This window comes from Sinocyclocheilus grahami, unplaced genomic scaffold, assembly GCF_001515645.1.
Source record: "Sinocyclocheilus grahami isolate Dianchi unplaced genomic scaffold, SAMN03320097.WGS_v1.1 scaffold257.1, whole genome shotgun sequence".
In the NCBI taxonomy this organism is placed as follows: Eukaryota; Metazoa; Chordata; class Actinopteri; order Cypriniformes; family Cyprinidae; genus Sinocyclocheilus; species Sinocyclocheilus grahami.
Genome location: NW_015505436.1, coordinates 1732865 through 1752418, shown reverse-complemented (window position 1 = coordinate 1752418; position 19554 = coordinate 1732865). Strand labels below are relative to the sequence as shown.

At 36.4% G+C, this 19554-nt stretch overlaps 1 protein-coding gene and 1 long non-coding RNA gene across 2 annotated transcripts in view; both read left to right on the top strand.

Moving 5' to 3' along the window:
* LOC107598893 (death-associated protein kinase 2) overlaps window positions 1-12467 on the top strand; it is a 15852-nt gene extending 3385 nt beyond the window's left edge. The window contains exons 3-9 of the mRNA XM_016290333.1: window positions 4535-4673; window positions 8428-8557; window positions 8692-8740; window positions 8849-8875; window positions 9961-10113; window positions 10583-10628; window positions 11710-12467. Of these exons, the coding sequence (XP_016145819.1) occupies window positions 4535-4673; window positions 8428-8557; window positions 8692-8740; window positions 8849-8875; window positions 9961-10113; window positions 10583-10628; window positions 11710-12354 (1189 nt within the window). The 3' untranslated portion in view covers window positions 12355-12467. The remainder of the gene's footprint in view (window positions 1-4534; window positions 4674-8427; window positions 8558-8691; window positions 8741-8848; window positions 8876-9960; window positions 10114-10582; window positions 10629-11709) is intronic.
* A 2993-nt stretch (window positions 12468-15460) lies between these two features.
* Window positions 15461-17673, top strand: LOC107598840 (uncharacterized). The gene is made up of 2 exons (XR_001610607.1): window positions 15461-15540; window positions 15753-17673. It is a non-coding gene; the product is annotated as an uncharacterized lncRNA (long non-coding RNA).
* The last annotated feature ends 1881 nt before the right edge of the window (window positions 17674-19554 follow it).

Genomic DNA, 19554 nt, shown 5'->3' with positions numbered 1-19554 from the left:
TAGATATGTGGGGGCGTGTTAGAACGAGCCGTTTTAGGGGGGCGTGGCAGAGTCTTAACTTTGATAAAGAATATCTCTTTGGTTTTGAGGCTTTAGTCTTTGCAACTTCAGGGATCTTATCTATGCACAATCAGCTTGTAACACTCCAAAGAGAAAGGAAAACTTGAAATCGCATCATATGACCCCTTTAAACAACATGGAAAACTGTGACAGACACAGTGATGAAGCTGGTATGTGTTTGCAGTACACAAGCCACGGTTAAGACAGCTGACTCCACTGTGATATGACCCTCTCTCTCTCTCTCTATTTTCAGGACGTGAAAATCTCAGCTGCGTCAGGCTGAAACTAGCAAAAAACACTTGCGCCTGGCACCGCATTGCGCTGGGTGTATGATAGGGCTCATAATGTCAAAATTGTGAAATATAAACACTCAATGACGAGTTATAAAGCTATAATTGCGGAACATAAACTCACGTTCTTCAGAAATAGTCAGAATTGACTGTTCGCAAAGACCCGCCCTCCTTAGTTACTGTTGCTATCCCCGACAAACAATGCCGCTCTCACACTACAAATCCTGTTCTCGCGCAATGAAAAATACATCGCAGAGCAAAGAGGAAACTGTCAACGTGTGGACAGACAAGACAGAGCAGGTTACTTCTGGTGTGAAACAAGGTCTCAGGACTCAGCTTTCAAATTTTTTAATTTTTTAATTAATTCAAACAATAAATACCGTTTTGTGGCTCTTTAATGTATTGTAATGTAACTGTATTGCCTCAGTTTAAACACGTGAACCAATCGTCTTTTCATATTTACTTAAAGCACGAAATGAGCATAAATAAACATCAAAAAGTATTTAATTTTATTTTATTTATATTTTATGCGGAACACACCATTTTTTTAGTTGAAGTCCACCGAAGTTAATCTACTCCTCTGTCTCATTTGTGGTTAAGGTTAGAAGGGATACATCTGCAGTTACTGGGCATGCTCATTTACATATTTTCCAAGCCAACGTGAAACCTATGAAAATGGTTTTAAAAAGCACATGGCGCCATAGTTTCATCACTTCAGAGGGGATTAATGGGATTTTGTCAACAGAATGATAAGAGCACACGTTTTAACATATTATTTTATTATTTAACACTCAGTATTTTAACTTAAGCGCTGCAAGCCATGCATACAGCGCTGGACATGACAGGTTTTCTGGTATGCAAAACAAGTACTTTAAAGGAATTTCTTAGCTTATTGCCGTTACTGTGGCAGCAAACAACAGCACAGCTTAACCCTGCGCACATTTTTATATTTAGTTATATTGAAAAAGTTTCAATTCAGTCTATTCTTTTTACTCCGTTTTAACATGGATTTCTATGGAGACCAGCCGTAGATGTCGGGCAAGATGGCGGATAGCAGCGGCCGCACATAATATCCACGTTCTGATTAGTCAGATTGCCTGTCAATCAAGCTCCTTGCAAACGGTCAATTGCAATTCAGAATTTTTTCTCGCAATTGTGAGTTTATCTCGTAATTCTGACTTTTTTTCTTTGCAATTCTGAGAAATATGTCTATACAAAGAAATATATATCTGAGAAATATATAAACAGAATTGCGAGATATAAACTCAGAATTTTGACTTTTTTTACTCAAAATTGCAAGATATAAACGAATTTGTGAGTCATAATGTCAAAATGGTGATATAAATTGCGAGATACAAAGCCATAATTGCAGGATATAAACTCGCAATTTTCAGAAATAAAGTCAGAATTGCATTTCTGGATTTATTTTCTCACATTTGTGAGTTTATGTCTTGCAATTCTGACTTTTTTTCTCGCAATTGCAAGTTTATATCCTGCACAATTGCGAGTTATAAAGTCTAATTCTGGAAAAAAAAAAAAAGTCAGCTCACAATTCTGTCATTTTCTTACAACTGCTAGTTTATATCTAACAATTCTGGCTTCATAACTTGTAATTGCAAGAAAAAAGTCAGAAGTGTGATATATAAATTTGCAATTGTGAGTAAAAAGTCAGAATTTAGAGATAAAAAGTTGAATTTTTATTCAGTGGCTGAAACAAACTTCCATATATCTCTGACCCTTAGACCCCTAGAAAAGGCTGTTTTTATTACCGCACCTTTAAGATTTCTTAATGTACAGTAAATGAAAAATCCATCAAAATATCAGCTGAATTTAAAGGCCATTTTCAGAAATGTGATAGGAACTCCATTAAAACTATAACAAACTAGGTTGTATATTCAAATCAATGCGAGCTACTGCTTTATTTCAAATGCGAGTCCTCAAATGACATTGCTCTTTAGTTGACTAATGCCTGCCACCCTCTTCCAAGAGCTCTTACTCACTGCTGTTTGAACCAGTAGTTCTCTACTTCAGTCTCTTAAGACTTTCTCGAAAGAAGGCTTACCATCTAGTCCTGAACTGTAACAGCTGTTTCAGCTACCATTAAACATAACAAACATCTGATTCATTGGATCAGGTGCATTAGAGGACAAAAAATTGCTGCATGGTGCAGTCTGCATCCCAATTCACATATTCTCCATCCTAAATAGTATGTGGCATCAGGATTAGTGTGTCCCAAATCATTGTACATTGTAAACATTATGCCAAAGGTGCCAAGATGGCATATTACTTCCACTGAATTTCCATACTTTTATGGCTAATATTACCCATGACCCCTTGTGCTATGGAATGGGAGCAGTTTAAACTTCCACGGCCTGTGTGTTTGTCATTCTCTGAATGTGTTGGGGAAGCTATAGTAAATGTCAGTGCTCTAGAGTTGCTGGGAGGCCCAGCTCAGGTTTACCATGACTATAATGTGTGCATGGGAGCGTAGAAGCTCAATTAGGGCTAATTGTGGCCTGAATCCAATCAGAACTGTGACTGAATGGACTGTCTGTGACTGTCAGCTGCATTTTAAGTAATCTTTCTGGATCAAATACTCTGGCTTCAAAAAGGAGACATAGTGTACTTGTTCAGCTGTGCTGATATGTGACTACTGAAATGTCTGTGAGTGTATGGGAAAGAGATTTCTGCAGAGCTACGATAAAGTGGTTTGATGCTAATGATAAAAAGAGCTGTACTAAGCCATTTTAAGAGCTGCTGTGGTTAAATGTCACAGAGGAAGTTTACTAGTCTATGTTATTGAGATGAACCTCTCTGTATGTGTGAGACATACTGAGTGCACTGGGTGCACTCTGTTAGGAGGCCATTTTTGTTTAGATTAATAAATAGATTTTAACAATGATTGTAGGACTGAGCATTTTTCCTCAGCTTTATTAGAAATATGCTTTATTAGAAATATTTACACAGGGATGAATGAATGAACACATTAAACAGATAAATGAGTATTAGTAGTAATAGTATAGTAATAGTATGAGTAAAAGTAATAATATAAATCTATGAAAAAATTAATATTAATCAAATAATCAGTCAAGTTAGATAAGTAAACATGAATTAAATGCATATTGTATAAAAATATGTAATATATAAATATTACATTGATAAATAAATCAGATCATCAAACACATATATTTTATTAATGCTTCAAAAATGTAGTTTTTTTTCTCAACCAACTTTATTTGAAATATACATCACTTACATAATTAAATTACAATATGATATCCAATTATTAAAAAAATAAGCTACAGCGATGGATGAATAGATGAATGGATAAAAAAAATAATTGCATTAATTTAAGTCAATAAGTATCTACATAAACATGAATTAAATGCATATTATATAGGCTACATACACTGATAAATAAGTAAATAAATACATTTTTTTCAAACAAAACGTATTTTAAGCTATTTTTTATGCTTTGAATTTTTCCTCATCTTTATTAGAAATATACAGTGGTTACGGAAAGTATTCAGACCCCCTTAAATTTTTCACTCTTTGTTATATTGCAGCCATTTGCTAAAATCATTTAAGTAAATTTTTTTCCTCATTAATGTACACACAGCACCCCATATTGACAGAAAAACACAGAATTGTTGACATTTTTGCAGATTTATTAAAAAAGAAAAACTGAAATATCACATGGTCCTAAGTATTCAGACCCTTTGCTCAGTATTTAGTAGAAGCACCCTTTTGATCGAATACAGCCATGAGTCTTTTTGGGAAAGAGGCAACAAGTTTTTCACACCTGGATTTGGGAATCCTCTGCCATTCCTCCTTGCAGAGCCTCTCCATTTAATACAATACAATATCCAATTATAAAAAAAGTGAAAATGTCACCGGGAAAAATAAATAAATATGAAGCAGCTAAATGGATATTAATCAGATAAATGAGTAAGTAAATGTTAATCAGATAAATATTAAATAGATAAGTATTTGTTTATTTATTAAACAAAAAAAATTAGTTTAAGAAATTTTATGCTTTATTATGACATCAACTTATTATAACCGACAGCAAATTTAAAGTCAGCTTCTTACGTTGGCTGCATGACTGCATCTTTGAATATGTCTGTTGGTTTGCATGTTAGACAGACAAACCACATCTAACCAATGGAAATGTCATTTTTCAGTGTTTCAGGAGGCGAGCTCTTCGACTTCCTGGCTCAGAAGGAGTCGCTGTGTGAAGAGGAAGCCACAGAATTCATCAAACAGATCCTCAACGGAGTTCAGTACCTGCACTCCAAGAAAATTGTACATTTTGACCTGAAGGTACAAAACAAGTTTTGTCCACGCCTGTCTGAGAGATCCGGAGTCAGTCGTATAGCTTCCTATAAATGGCTTGGTTGTGGAGGCGAGAAACAGCTATAATGGTCGCCATGGCAACAGTTTAGCTCTTCCTCAAGCAGAGGTGAATTGGCCTTTTCTGAAGAACAATCGGATCTGTTGCGTGGCAACACCTGAAACTTTGCATGACAAAATAGCTATTCACTTTTCTAAGACCTGCCATTGTACTGTTTCTTGGGAATGCATACATGACCCCGTTTCTGTCAACCGTCTGGAAATTCCTTCCTTTCACTCTTTTCAGCTTATAAACAGCTTCCTCTCCTAATGACAGCTCTAACTAATCGCTGTGCTGAACACCGTCCCATCATGGGCTGAGATTGTATGCGTGTTTGCGCCCCATTCCCATGTTTTTCGTCCCGGCTGGCCTGGGTCCACACATTCTAACACAAGGTTATCAGCGGCACATGATGAGACATGCCACCCACGCTGTTCTCTGCCATAATCTCCATCCTGTTTTTATAAGTGCTGCATTTCCATAGTTGCCAGCGTACGCTTGAGCTCTACAAGGCCAGCCGGAGACACTAAAAAGATATTACTTTAGCGAACTGCTTCTCTTGCTCCAGTTAGCACATGCTAACTGCTATGTAAACAGAACGTACCATGCTGAAATAATTGGTAGCCTATTAGTCAGGACATAACAGTGACTAATTGCAGTATATCACTGGATATTCGCTTAGCATGAAGGCCTTTTTACACAAACACGAATGTTCGGCGCGAATGTATTTATATGCTAGCTGCTATGTAAACAAAAACAGCTGTTCATTCAAATGAATGCCTTTATCTTACTGAATATTCATCTTCATCTGTGAATAGGCTCACTCAATGGTATTACCCAGATAGTACACGTACGTCTGCAAGATGTCTGTTAAAGATTGCTTGATCTGGAAAGCATCTGCTGTGTACAAACATCTGACAGATGTCTATAAGATATCAGTTTTACATACATTCTAAATCATAAAATCTTAAAAACATCTAACATATGTCTATTTGACATCTGATAGGAAGCGTCCAACAGACGTATTGCAGATGAGCAAACACTAAAAAATACGTCTTGCAGATGTCATATAGACATCTCTGTGATGTACGTGTGCTATCAGGGAACTTTCATAACTATATTTCGCTTACTTCAATTAACATTCCTAAAAATAGCTAATTTAGCTAACAAAGATTTAGAAAGTAGCCATTGACTAATTAGGTTACTGGATATTAGCGTAACATAACTCCCTCTCTTGCTCAAAACATATGCTAACTGCTATTTGAACAAAAACTTGTCATTCTATGCTTACGAAAGAGTTGTTAATAAAAAGTTATTTTAGCTAACAGCTAAATTCAGTGATTTGGGAAGTAGCCAGCTCACTGGATATTAGCTTAGCTTAGCATAACACTCTCATGTTCAAAATAACATATGCTAATTGATAGCCTATGTAAACAAAACATGTCCTGCCTCACAAAAGAAAATAACTATTTTAGCTAACAGCTAAATTCTGAGATTTAATATAGCCACTAATTAGGTGACTGGATAAGCTCCGACCTCTGGAGGACACAGCCTCCAAAATGACATCTATTTGACATCTGATAGGAAGCGTCCAACAGACGTATTGCAGATGAGCAAACACTAAAAAATACGTCTTGCAGATGTCATATAGACATCTCTGTGATGTACGTGTGCTATCAGGGAACTTTCATAACTATATTTCGCTTACTTCAATTAACATTCCTAAAAATAGCTAATTTAGCTAACAAAGATTTAGAAAGTAGCCATTGACTAATTAGGTTACTGGATATTAGCGTAACATAACTCCCTCTCTTGCTCAAAACATATGCTAACTGCTATTTGAACAAAAACTTGTCATTCTATGCTTACGAAAGAGTTGTTAATAAAAAGTTATTTTAGCTAACAGCTAAATTCAGTGATTTGGGAAGTAGCCAGCTCACTGGATATTAGCTTAGCTTAGCATAACACTCTCATGTTCAAAATAACATATGCTAATTGATAGCCTATGTAAACAAAACATGTCCTGCCTCACAAAAGAAAATAACTATTTTAGCTAACAGCTAAATTCTGAGATTTAATATAGCCACTAATTAGGTCACTGGATAAGCTCCGACCTCTGGAGGACACAGCCTCCAAAATGAGACGCAGCTATGTCTCACACTCAAAAAGATATTAGCATAGCATAACTTTCTTAGTCAAAACATATTTACTGATAGGTTGAAAACGTACCATCACAAGAAGATTGTTTCTAAAAAGTAGCTAATTTAGCTATCAGCTAAATTCAGAGTTTTCGCAAGTAGCCAGTAAATAGCTCACTAACATAGGCCTATATATAGTTTTCTCGCCTTTCTTTTCACATTGATTAGGAGGCAAATATGTACTTCTACATCCTAGACATGGCACAGTTCCTACAGGAACATGGTGTGTGTCCTGATATTAGCTTAGCTTAGCATAACACTCTCATGTTCAAAATAACATATGCTAATTGATAGCCTATGTAAACAAAACATGTCCTGCCTCACAAAAGAAAATAACTATTTTAGCTAACAGCTAAATTCTGAGATTTAATATAGCCACTAATTAGGTGACTGGATAAGCTCCGACCTCTGGAGGACACAGCCTCCAAAATGAGACGCAGCTATGTCTCACACTCAAAAAGATATTAGCATAGCATAACTTTCTTAGTCAAAACATATTTACTGATAGGTTGAAAACGTACCATCACAAGAAGATTGTTTCTAAAAAGTAGCTAATTTAGCTATCAGCTAAATTCAGAGTTTTCGCAAGTAGCCAGTAAATAGCTCACTAACATAGGCCTATATATAGTTTTCTCGCCTTTCTTTTCACATTGATTAGGAGGCAAATATGTACTTCTACATCCTAGACATGGCACAGTTCCTACAGGAACATGGTGTGTGTCCTCCTCCACACTTGAAGTCAGCTGGATGCCTCTTTTCACCTCTTGAGTATGTAGAGGCATTAATATGGGAACATAACAGGTGTTGAGTCCCACGCAACGTCCCTCAGAATTACATGAAACCTTCAGCCACTTCATCAGCATGCAAACTGCTGAGGTGGAGGTTAACGTTGATTAGCCAGACACACATATGACAAGTAACATTTGCTGAGATGGACTTGAAAATAGAAAGCTTGTATTTCCATCGCTGTTTTCATTGTCATGGACAATACAAAAATGGTTTGCAAGGCTACAATGCGTTTTGTGAACTCAAGATGTTTAAATTTCACTTTTTCTCATTTCAGTTACATTTTCCTCCCAAAATAGTCGCATAGAACAGAATTGTTTCCCGCTTGCTTGTAGAATTGAGTTTTTTTAGAACTATTGATCATGTAAATGTATAATATAGAACAAACAATATCCAGTTATAATAATATCAAACATTCCATGGGGAAATTAAATTAAATTAAATTACATTTTAAATTAAATATCAGCCAAATAATTGAAATTATGAATCAGATAATCAAGTACATAAATATGAAATTAACAGTTCACATGTTCACATAATCGTTTGAAATGTAACCAAATGTAGGAATAAACAAGAATTGTGAATAATTAATGACCAGCTCAATACCGTCATACAGTGACACTCATAATGTCAATGGAAATGTACATTTATTAAATTTTAATTGCTCAGGGTTTTAATTGGAAATTTATTTGGTTTTCAGCCTGAAAATATCATGCTGCTGGATAACAATATCCAACTGCCACGGATTAAACTTATCGACTTTGGTTTGGCGCATAGGATCAAGGACGGAGTGGAGTTCAAAAACATTTTTGGGACTCCAGAATTTGTTGGTAAGTTCAACAGTTCATGATGTAAAATGCAAAGTAAGTGTCAGATGCTGAAAATCTCTGCCATCTTTGGACATCCCACATGGTTGTTTTGAAAGAAATGTATAGCTGATGCCTCTAACCTGGTTTATTTTCAGCTCCAGAGATAGTCAACTATGAGCCTCTGGGATTAGAGGCGGACATGTGGTGAGAACTCTTTTAAGCACATCACGCTTTGTACTTTACATACAGTAAGCGTCAATACTCGACTATGGCTTAACCATGTGCTCTCTTCCACCGCTCTGTTTCCTCTAGGAGCATCGGAGTCATCACATACATCCTGTGAGTGTGAATGGAGGAATGCGGATTCCTTCTTCTCTGACAGGACATCCAGACATTCATAGACATTCCACAGAATGGTTGATAGATTCCATTGAGTTCCATACACAGGTCACATGCTGAACAAAAGTATTGATGAAGCACACTGGTGAATAATGAATGAGAGGTTCTCATAATGGGACACAATAATGCTACACCCATTGCCAAAGTGAATATGATCAGGATTCTTTTATTATTCCTAATAATGTTCATTTCCATAAAGGGTGTAACATAATTTTTTATTAATGAGATGAATATCTGCTCACACCCAGGATACTCAGTTTATGCTCAGTTTGTAGGTCGTTTTTGTTTAGATTAATAAATCTGACAATAATTTTGTAGAACTGAGATGATTTTCTCTCTCAACGTCTTTATTTGAAATCTACATCACCTACATTTTAAATATAGTAGAATAAACAATATTCAATTATAAAAATAATTTAAAATGCCCTGTAATGCAGTAGTTTATGGAATAGTTTACAGTTGCAATAGTTTAAAATGACACTGCCATTCAAACGTTTGGGGTCAGTGAGATTTTTTAAATGTTTTTGAAATACAGTAATTTATAATTAATGATTATATTCATAATTAAATATATAGCTATTTTTTGTAAATGTAATTATTAAAAAAGTATTATTAAATAAGTATTATTAAACAAATAACGAAGAATGACTAATAAATAAATATGTATTATTAAATAAAAACTGAATAAGTATTATTAAATAATTATTTTTAAATAAATAAATATTGGGCAGATAAATTAATATGAATGACAGGTATTAAATAAATATGGAATTCACATGAATGTAGCAATAAACCATAAAAGTGAATAATGAGGAACAGGTTGAGCCTTGGGCTGTCAGACAGCGGCACCCATACTGTTACACCCATTGCCAGTATGAACATAATTATGGCACTTAACAGCTGTCTGATACATGAACTATGGGAGCACATGTTTGGATTCCACTGTCGGATCAGTTTCAGGAATTAATTAACAGGAATTTCCAATGTGCTTCCACATAGGTCAAGTATTTGTCTTTCTGTTTTAGATTAAGTGGGGCATCACCGTTCCTGGGCGACTCCAAGCAGGAAACTCTTGCAAACATCTCAGCAGTGAACTTTGAATTTGATGAGGAGTTCTTCGGCAGCACCAGTGAACTGGCCAAAAGCTTCATCAGACAGCTGCTGGTGAAAGATACGAGGTGAGAGGTCAAATCAGGGTTCAGCCGAAAAGAGAAACAGCAGTGAAGGCTTCAGCAAGACTTTGGGGCCTTTTTGGGGGGAACAAATGAGTCTAAGTGGGATTTGTTATTCTTTTCAAATGGAAAAAACAGGAAATCCCAGTTTTATGTAGTTTTCTTATAAGCACATACATCAAAACAATAGGATTCTGTCACTGGCCTTTTTAATTGACACTATTGGGCAGGTATGAGCATGCAATTTTCATTACTGCCACATTTAATGCTAAATATTCTGTATCTGTCATGTTCTACGATGACGTCTCACAGATCAAGTGTTTATTAAGGCATGCGTAGACTTGCTACGTATATGTCTAAATTAAGTTTTTACCTTACATTTCTCTCAGTTTCTCTGTTTTCTTTGTCTTTTGATGTTTTGAAGTTGTTCTTTTGCATTTACCTTGAGTTTGCTTTGTGTTTGTTTTCTTTGCAGAAAGAGGCTTAAGATACAAGACGCACTCAACCACCCCTGGATTAAGGTAATCACTTGGATTAAGTCGGAAACATGCACAGTTGAAAACATGTTTATCTACTCTTATGTGGCTTTTTGAAATGAATGCTTCTTACTGCCATTATACCATACACAAGTGTTGAACTTTACTCTGCTGGTTTGTACAGAATGAACTGACCTCGGGTTTTACACACATCATTAAGACACATATGCCTCTCTCTACTCTACATGAATTATAAAATTATAGGCAAAGTTCACCCAAAAGTGAAAAGTGTTGTCATTTACTCACCCTCATGTGTTTCAAGCTTGTATGACTTTCTTTATTTCTTCTGTCCCTGTTGATAAAACCAGCATATGCTGGTTAGGTATGTTTTAAAGCATGGAAGCTGGTTTGAGCTGGTTTAAGCTGGTTATAAGCTGTTTAACAGCTGGTCCTGAGCAGGAGCTGCTTAGGACCAGCTTAAGACCAGCACATGACCAGCTGAAACCATCTTATAACCAGCACATGATCAGCTTAAACCAGCTCATAATAAGCTTATAACCAGCTCAGGACGAGCTTAAACCAGCTCATGACCAACTAAGGACCAGCTTAAACCAGCATACGCTGTTATTTTCAACAGGGGTGGAACACAGATGAAGATATTTAAGAAGTGTTTTATTTTTGTCCATACAGTGGGGTCCAATGTTGTCTTGGACCCTGTTAACTTTCATTTAATCAGAAAAAAACTGTTGAAACATCCCTAAAAAGACTTAAAACTCCTTAACATGACACAAGGGTGAGTAAATGATGCCAAAAGTATCATTCTTGGGTGAACTATCCCAAATCCAAACAGCAAATCCTGGTATTACCTTGTTGGCCAACTACTAGATGCATGTATGCATGCAAGTCTTCATAATGGAAGCAATCGCATGTTGATGAATTCTTCTAATCGACAACTGAATCCTGTGTGTACCATGCTGTTCTCCTCATCCTAACATCCCGAGACCAGCATTAACTCCTCCTGCCTGGATCTGCTGCTTACCTGTGCGAGAGTTGAGTGCTTTGTCATCCTGGTGAAAAAGCGAACTAGCTTCTTACTCATTCTTCCTCCTAATTTCTCTATGCGAAGAACCACGAGCAGTCAGAGGACAACAGCGCCACCGTAGAGGTGCAAACACAAGTGGAATCGCAGCAGCTGAAGACCAAACGCTTGAAAGAGTACACCATTCAATCCCACTCCACCATGCCACCCAACAACACCTATGTCAACTTTGAGCGTTTCGCCAATGTTCTGGAGGACATCTCGTTGGTGGAAATGGGTATCGAAAATGTGGCTCAGAAGCGTGAATCCCTTCAGGATGATGTTGAGGCTCTTCTCTCCATCTACATTGAGAAGGAAGCTTGGTATAAAGAGGAAAGCGAAAGAATTCGGCAGGAGCTTTCGCAGGTGCGCTACGAGTTTCGTAAAGCGGAGGCGTTGAGGAAAGGCCTCCAGGAGGACTTGAGGACAACCGACGACAGCTTAGCCAGCATCGACAGTCGCTACCTGACTAGAGAAGCCCACCTGAGCTCCCTCAGACAGGAGCTGAACGCAGAACTCAGATGGTTGCAGGAGGTTATGGGGTCACTAAACGGAGAGGCTGGGAACAAGGGATTCGGATCCATTTCAGCTCTGAACAATGAGGTGAACGAGGCCCTGAAGGAGCTGCTGAGCAGGGCCTGTGGTGGCGATCTATATCCTCAAGCGCAGCCAGACATCTCTGAGTCTAGCTAGTGGAGATTAGACTGCAGTTGCAATACAATGAATTAAAAGCAGGATGTGAATTCAGAGGCATAGCTGATAGAGTAGCAATGTTAACCACTGTAAAAAAAAGAAAAAAGATTCTGTTTGTCTAGGGTGACCATACATGCCATTTTCCCAGGACGCGTCCTGGCCAGGATTTGTTTTGGCTTTGTTTTCCTGTTTTCATGCTTGCTGAAGGTAATGATCGAAAAGTAGTTTGACCAATAACATGCAAGCATTGTGCATAATGGACCAATCATGGCGTGTGAGAAGGTGGGATCTACGGTCAAAGCGATGCAATTACGCGTACATATTAGGTGTGTTCGACTTAAAAGCAGTGCGGCTCAGACCGATCAGTGTTTGACATCAAAGTACCTCGAGAGCGTTTCGAAAGCATAACCGTCTGTATGGTACTTTGATGTCATACACCGATCGGTCTGCACACGCAAACAAAGCCAAAACCTAGATATTTTAGGCAATAGTAATATTTTAAAAGCTTTAAAGATTTATTTAAAATAATATTTCACCCATTTACTCATGCTCATGTCATTCCAAGCCTGTATAGGAATACAAAAGAAGATATTTTGAGAAATGCCACAGTGTTTTGTTGTCCAGTCGTAACAAAGAATGTTTGGTTACGAACATTCTTCAAAATATCTTCTTTTGTGTTCTACAGAAGAAAGAAAGCATGATGGCATATGGGTAAGTAAATAATGACAGAATTTGGGTGAACTTTCCCTTTAAATTCTAAAGACCTTTACTGAAGCCTAATTAATATTCATAAGCTAGGCTGATAAGGTTAAAAATGCCTATGGCCTTGGCACCAATAGCCTCGTGGGCAGCTCGCCAACATATAGTGCTGTTGCGCTTCGGGCATCCTGAGTTCGAGTCCCGGCTTGCAGACCTTAACCTTCAGAACAGAACATTAGTTTGAGACACTTTTGAGACATGTTTGGAATTAAATTTGCTGTACCTGCAAAAGTCAGAGTTTAAAATTGTGTTGTTTATTTGTAACTTGTTTTGTATATACTTTATACCAAAATAATTAGATTATGCACATGCTGGTGCTCTACTACAGCATTCAACAGCATTCTTTTGCATTCACCATATTCATCAATATGGTTGATCTTGTCAGTGTTTCTTTCATTTCTTTCAAAAACATTCTTTCTTTGAACAGTAATAGTGATAAGTTGAAATGATGTCAGCCTTTATGATTTCATTCAATCTTTATGCATGGGTTGTTTTTCTTTTGTTTACAGATGCCATAAATATGATTTTGGCCATAAATTGTAACTTTTCCTTTCTTATAAGCAGTTTAAAAGTTCTCTAATTTATTTGTGAATGTACCTATTTAAAGCACTACATGCTCATTGCCGGTTTTAATTTAACTTTTCTTTCTTGCACATGTAATTCTGTGTATATTCCTGTTACTTTATACTTTAATTTCGATCAAAAAGTCATATTTGTTTTATGTGTATTGATTTGTGAACATCAGCACTTGGACCTTTTCTTCAGCACGTCATGCCAGCATGCTGCTTGACGTAAACAGTGATGTTATTTCTTTCCATACTTAATAAAGCACTGGATGATGATTACAGTACATACCTCACACTGATCATTAGTCCTGCAGCTGGCTGTGGTGCATTGTGGGATGGAAAGAGATGAACTATACTCAGTCCCTCAGGGGTGTGTGTTTCTTGGAACTTCTGCAATTATGTGTTAAGGCATCACTTTTAATATTGCTCATACTTAGGGCTAGGAATCTATTGTGAACGCTGTCTGTGCTAAAGATATGATATCTCAAATCATGTGGTTTATTGAGGAAAGGTGTGCTATTCATTTTATAAACAATCAGACTTAAGATTTTTCACCTGGTAGTTGATAAACTGGGGGAATCCAAAGATTGTATTGAACGGTTATGACACTGTGATTGTTTTTCCTTTAGCCCGTAAACCCCAGACAAGCCCTGGTGCGACGACAATCTGTGGTGAACATTGAGAACTTCAGGAGACAATATGCCCGGAGGAGGTGCGTCCATCCTGAACAAATAGCGAAACGGTAGTTTTACGATTTACGCTAAGGAAATAGTGCTATATGTGTCCTCAATGAATTCTTACAGATAATTTTAACATGTTTTTCTGCACTTTCTGTTCAACTCTGTTGGGACATGGGGAGTGGAACAGTGGCTTTTTGAGGGTTCTCTTATGGTAGCATTTTTGGACGCGAACAAGAATACTGACTCTATATATGGCCTGACGCAATGATATTTTCTAGCTAAAGCTGTTATTAAACATTGTACCATTCAGCCCTGTAGTGCTTAGCCCTAAAACATTTTGAATTTAACAGTGTTGACAGAAATGTTATTTGAGTTTTTTCCAACTTAATTTGTGAATTTATTTATAAGACGCATGGAAACTGTGATACTACTAGAATTTACTCTTGTATTTGTTAAAATTATAAGCATATGCATTTCAGTCTTACTATGATGGAGTTGAAATAATGTGGCATTTTAGGGTCATTATCAGTCATTCAAAACCACTTCAGGGTCTGTACGATTTTTTTACGTTTTTTTTTTTAATAAGTCTCTTTTGCTCACCAAGACTATATTTACTGTATCAGAAATACAGTAAAAAGCAGTAACAGTGAAATATTATTACAGTTTAAAATACCTGTTTCCTATTTCAGTATATTTTAAAATATAATTTATTCCGGTGATGCCAAGCTAAATTTTCAGCATCATTTCACCAGTCTTCAGTGTCACATAATCCTTTAGAAATAATTCTAATATGCTAATTTGCTGCTCATATAACATTTCTTATTTTCACTGATGAAAACAATTGTGCCGCTTAATATTTTTGTAGAATCCGTGCCATTTTTCATGATTCTTTGATTAACAAAGAACTGCATTTATTTGAAATAAAAATGTTTGTTACATTATAAATGTTCTTTCTGTCAATTTTGTTCAATTTAATGCATCTTTGCTGAACAAAAAAGTAAATTTCTTCCCATTAGTTTTTTTTGTAAAAATCTTACGGACCCCAAACTTTTGAACCTGTGTTTAGTCTAAAAGCTCCAAAATTAAGCTTTCTCCCTGCATTCCAATAGCTTTCTTTCAGAATCGTGGCCCTCTGCAACCACTTGACACGCATGATGAAGAAAGGTCACACTAAAACACAGGTATTTCATGGACCCTGGTCAATTATACTCCATTAATCATTTCCAAAAAAGATAACTGTCTGGCTGTATACGTCCAGGAGTCTCCAGGCAAATCTTCAAATAATATGACCAATTAAACAATTAGAGTGCTTCTGATGTCTTACCCAAGATTCTGGCATGTTGGTATATCGGTCGAATCCCATTTCAGGAATGCATCTCAATATCATTTACAGGACAAACCCAAGATGGGCTACGTAGGTCGAACGGTGGCCATGTTCGAAAGGGAGTGCGAGAGCGATCAAGAGGAGGAGGGGATGCTGAGGAGACCTCGAACCAGGAAGAGAAGTAGCACTTCCTGAAACTCCCTGCTGCTCCTCCGACCGTCCACAATATAAACATCCCAGCCGCATGCTGGTTTTGAGGTGAACCTGCGGCGTGTTTGGCGTTTCTAAACGCACACAAGCTGAGTTGTTTTTAGCAAGCGTGTTGAGGTCTGAATGTGGCTTGTTTGTCTTCATAGAGATGCAATTATTATTCATCAGCATGTCTGTAAACATGATGCAAGAAGTGGCAAATATAGAAAGAAAACATTTGTTCATGTTGTTTAAAGCCGTGCATAAATGTATTAATGTATATAATGGGATAAGGAAGAGTTTACTGGATATATTACAAGTTTGTGCGTAAAGTTTACTTGTATAATGTTAAAATACGTACGTTTTAACGTCACTCGCGCCACTTTGCCTTGAGCCTTCGCTGTGTAATATGTGCCACAACATATTTGCATTCCTTTATTGAAATGTCTTCAGATTTTATTGCCTCTCAAAAGTGCATGAGTGATATAGCCAACTTCATTATTCTGTATGATATTTGTTAATTTTATGTTTATTGTTTTATTGCGCAGATTTTTGTCTCAAGGTGCAGTCACATTTACTGTTGTTTGGCGAAAGATTTTCAGACTTCGCAACAGGTTCAAGCTTCTCAAGCAAATTAAGTAAGCTGCTTGGTTTGAAAATGAGCTTTATATGGCACTACTATTGACAGTTCACGATGGACTTGCGAAATTTCGCTACTGTGATCAGGAATTTTGTGTGCATGTGAAAGATTTCCTGCAATTCACTGCAGTTATCAACCGAAAACTGCTCGGTTTTAAAGTGATTTTTAAGTGAAAAATTTGACTAATGTGACTGCACCTTTTTAAATTTGCATTTGACGAAGCAAGTCAGTGCAAAATGGGCTGGATTTGAGATCCAGTGTTATACTCAGTGTATTTGCGCTTAAGTGTATTAAAATTAGGTCATTTATCAAGCCTGAAAATGACTTGTAAAGCTCTTAAGATATTAATAATGTATTAGATGCCATTCATTTTGATTTCAAAAATGTATGTTTATTGAAATCAGGGCAGATATAATGCTACATCATTGTGTTTTTTTGGTGCATTGAAAAGTCCAGCCCTCTGTCAGGGAAGGAAGGACAAGCAGGAACTGTTGGCAGTGCTGTTGGATTGTGAAATGAAACTTTGTATCATTGGGACATTATGGTACTTGACATGTTTCAGGACTGCGCCACCTATTGGTCAAACGTTTTAAGAAAATCACAGCTGCTTCAATGTAAATTGTTTGTAATACAGTGCCTTGAGCCTGAATGTGAGTGTTAGTATGCTTCACATACCTCACCATCAGAAGAGGTTGTATTCTGTATGAATGTATTCTGTACAATGGACTTATAAATGAGAGGGCTCAAAAGTTCTCATTTTATTTCATTAAAACATTGTTAGAAAAAAAAAATCAGTAATGTTCTTTCTGCTAAAGTATTAAACCTGAATCAATTTTAAACCATTTTGCAGTGCATATTTATACATTACATTAAATATATTTGTTTATGTGTATAAACAGGACTATGTTCAATGCATGTTCATTTACAATTACATCACTCCCTGTGCACCAGTCACATGATTGCAGGTGTTCGGGGACAATACAGTGTTGTTTACCAGTATAAATCTGCCAGATTTATTCCAGAAGTGGAAAGTAATCAGAAAATGTGCCTCAAGAAAAAAATCCCTATTTATTTTATACTCTTGATATGACACTGTACTTGTGTTGTTCACACTTAAAGTGAAATGAACAAAGTTTACTAAGAATAAAAAATGCCCCTTTTGTACAAGTATAGAAGTAATAAATTATTAATATTATTATTGATGTTCTTGTTTGGTTATTCATGATCCACTAATAAGGTCAGGAAATTGTAATTTAATAAGAATTTCATTAAATCTTCATGAGTTGCATCCTGGGATGCTTTTTAAAAGAGTATTGACAAAGTTCATGTGTGCTGAATAGATATGCTTAGTTATTATATTAATAATTTTGTTAATATTATGAATAATCCTTACATTAATACCTTAATTAATAATTAATACATGAATTATTACCTAATAATTGTACAATATATAGTTTGTTAATATATTAATAACCTTATCTATAATAATAAGAATAATATTTTGCATATTAAATGTTTGATTCATAGACTTTAAATCATTTATTAATAATAATATGCATTTGTTGTAAAGAATGTATGTTCGTTTACACCGTTTTAAAACATTTAATTTTTAAGATTTTGCGACACAAATTCTGTTAAATATTTAAACACGTCTGACTGGTATTGTACATGAATTGGTCTATTATCACTCATAGTCTGACTGCAATCAAACCTTTTGTGTCACAATCAGTCTGTTGGTGAGAGAAGTTTGTCCACGTCTCACAACAGCAGTGTTATTTGGGGTCAATTAGGCTGGATGCAGTTCCGGGTAAAACTGGACCTGAACTAAATAAACTGCCATTAGAGAAGTTGGCCAGTGGTAATGTAAAAGTTATCCGGTGGAAGAAGTGAACCAGTTTTGTTTTTTTTATCTCACCTGCCTAATCAGGCTGGACAGAGGAAGGAGTAGCTACTCTAGCCCTTTCACTAGTGAGTGTAAACTTGCTATAAGTTTGATTGCATCATATAATAATTGCTGTTAATAGTGTTCATCGTCTGTTTGATTAAGTCTTAAATGGATTTTCCCGTACATTTCTGCCATATGTACATTAACTGACAGTCACCACTGATATAAGCTACCACTAAATATTGTAGAAACTTAATTTGCTGTAAAGTTGCTTTGCAATGATTTGTATTGTGAAAAGCGCTGTACAAATAAACTTGACTTGACTTTGTTCGCGCTGCAGTTCAGAGTCCTGTCAATCGATTTACCGCAGGTAAATTCATCAATTTCTACCGAAATACATGCAAATGAGTGGCCGGTGAACTGGGAGAAGTATAGAGTGAACTACTTAGACTATGTGTATCTGATATTAATAAAACACGTCGGCAAATTATATTTGAATGGATTGTTATTGCGGCTTCCATAAACATCAGTGTGCATTTTACGAACTCTAAATGTATTGTTTTACTAGTACTTATGTGTATTTAAATGTCTGAAACCTAAAATAAACATTATGGGATTAAAGCACTGCATAGTTGTGATTATATGTGTGTGGCGCCTCATGGTCAGCCAAAGCACGAAAACGCAGTTTGAATTGGGCCGTTATGTGACGTCACTGAACGTTCTAAATCCCGTATGTGGGACCGTACCGCTCAACAGGCTTGAAACTGAACAAGTGTTTCCTTATTCTTGCCTTGCTATTTATGTGATTAATGTTTTGTTACGTGTTGCAATGGATTTTCGCTCATTTCACTCCTAATAATGAGCTGAATTTTGCCAAGTGTGTCAATACTGTTCCATTTCAGACCATTGCCCTACATATTCCGTAATCCTTCATTATCCCATCCAATTTGTCCTGGTAATGTACCGTTATGCTCAGCCAACATGTTATTCAATGAGATTCCAGAAGTTGTAAATGTCATAATGCCATTAAAATCAATTAGGACTCACATTGGGTTGGTGTCTTTTGTTTCATTGAATATACTGATTGGGTTCTTGCCTGAAGAATTTACTGTCTTATTTATATGATAAGAGCTTTGGGGTGGAGCCTTTCTTCATTG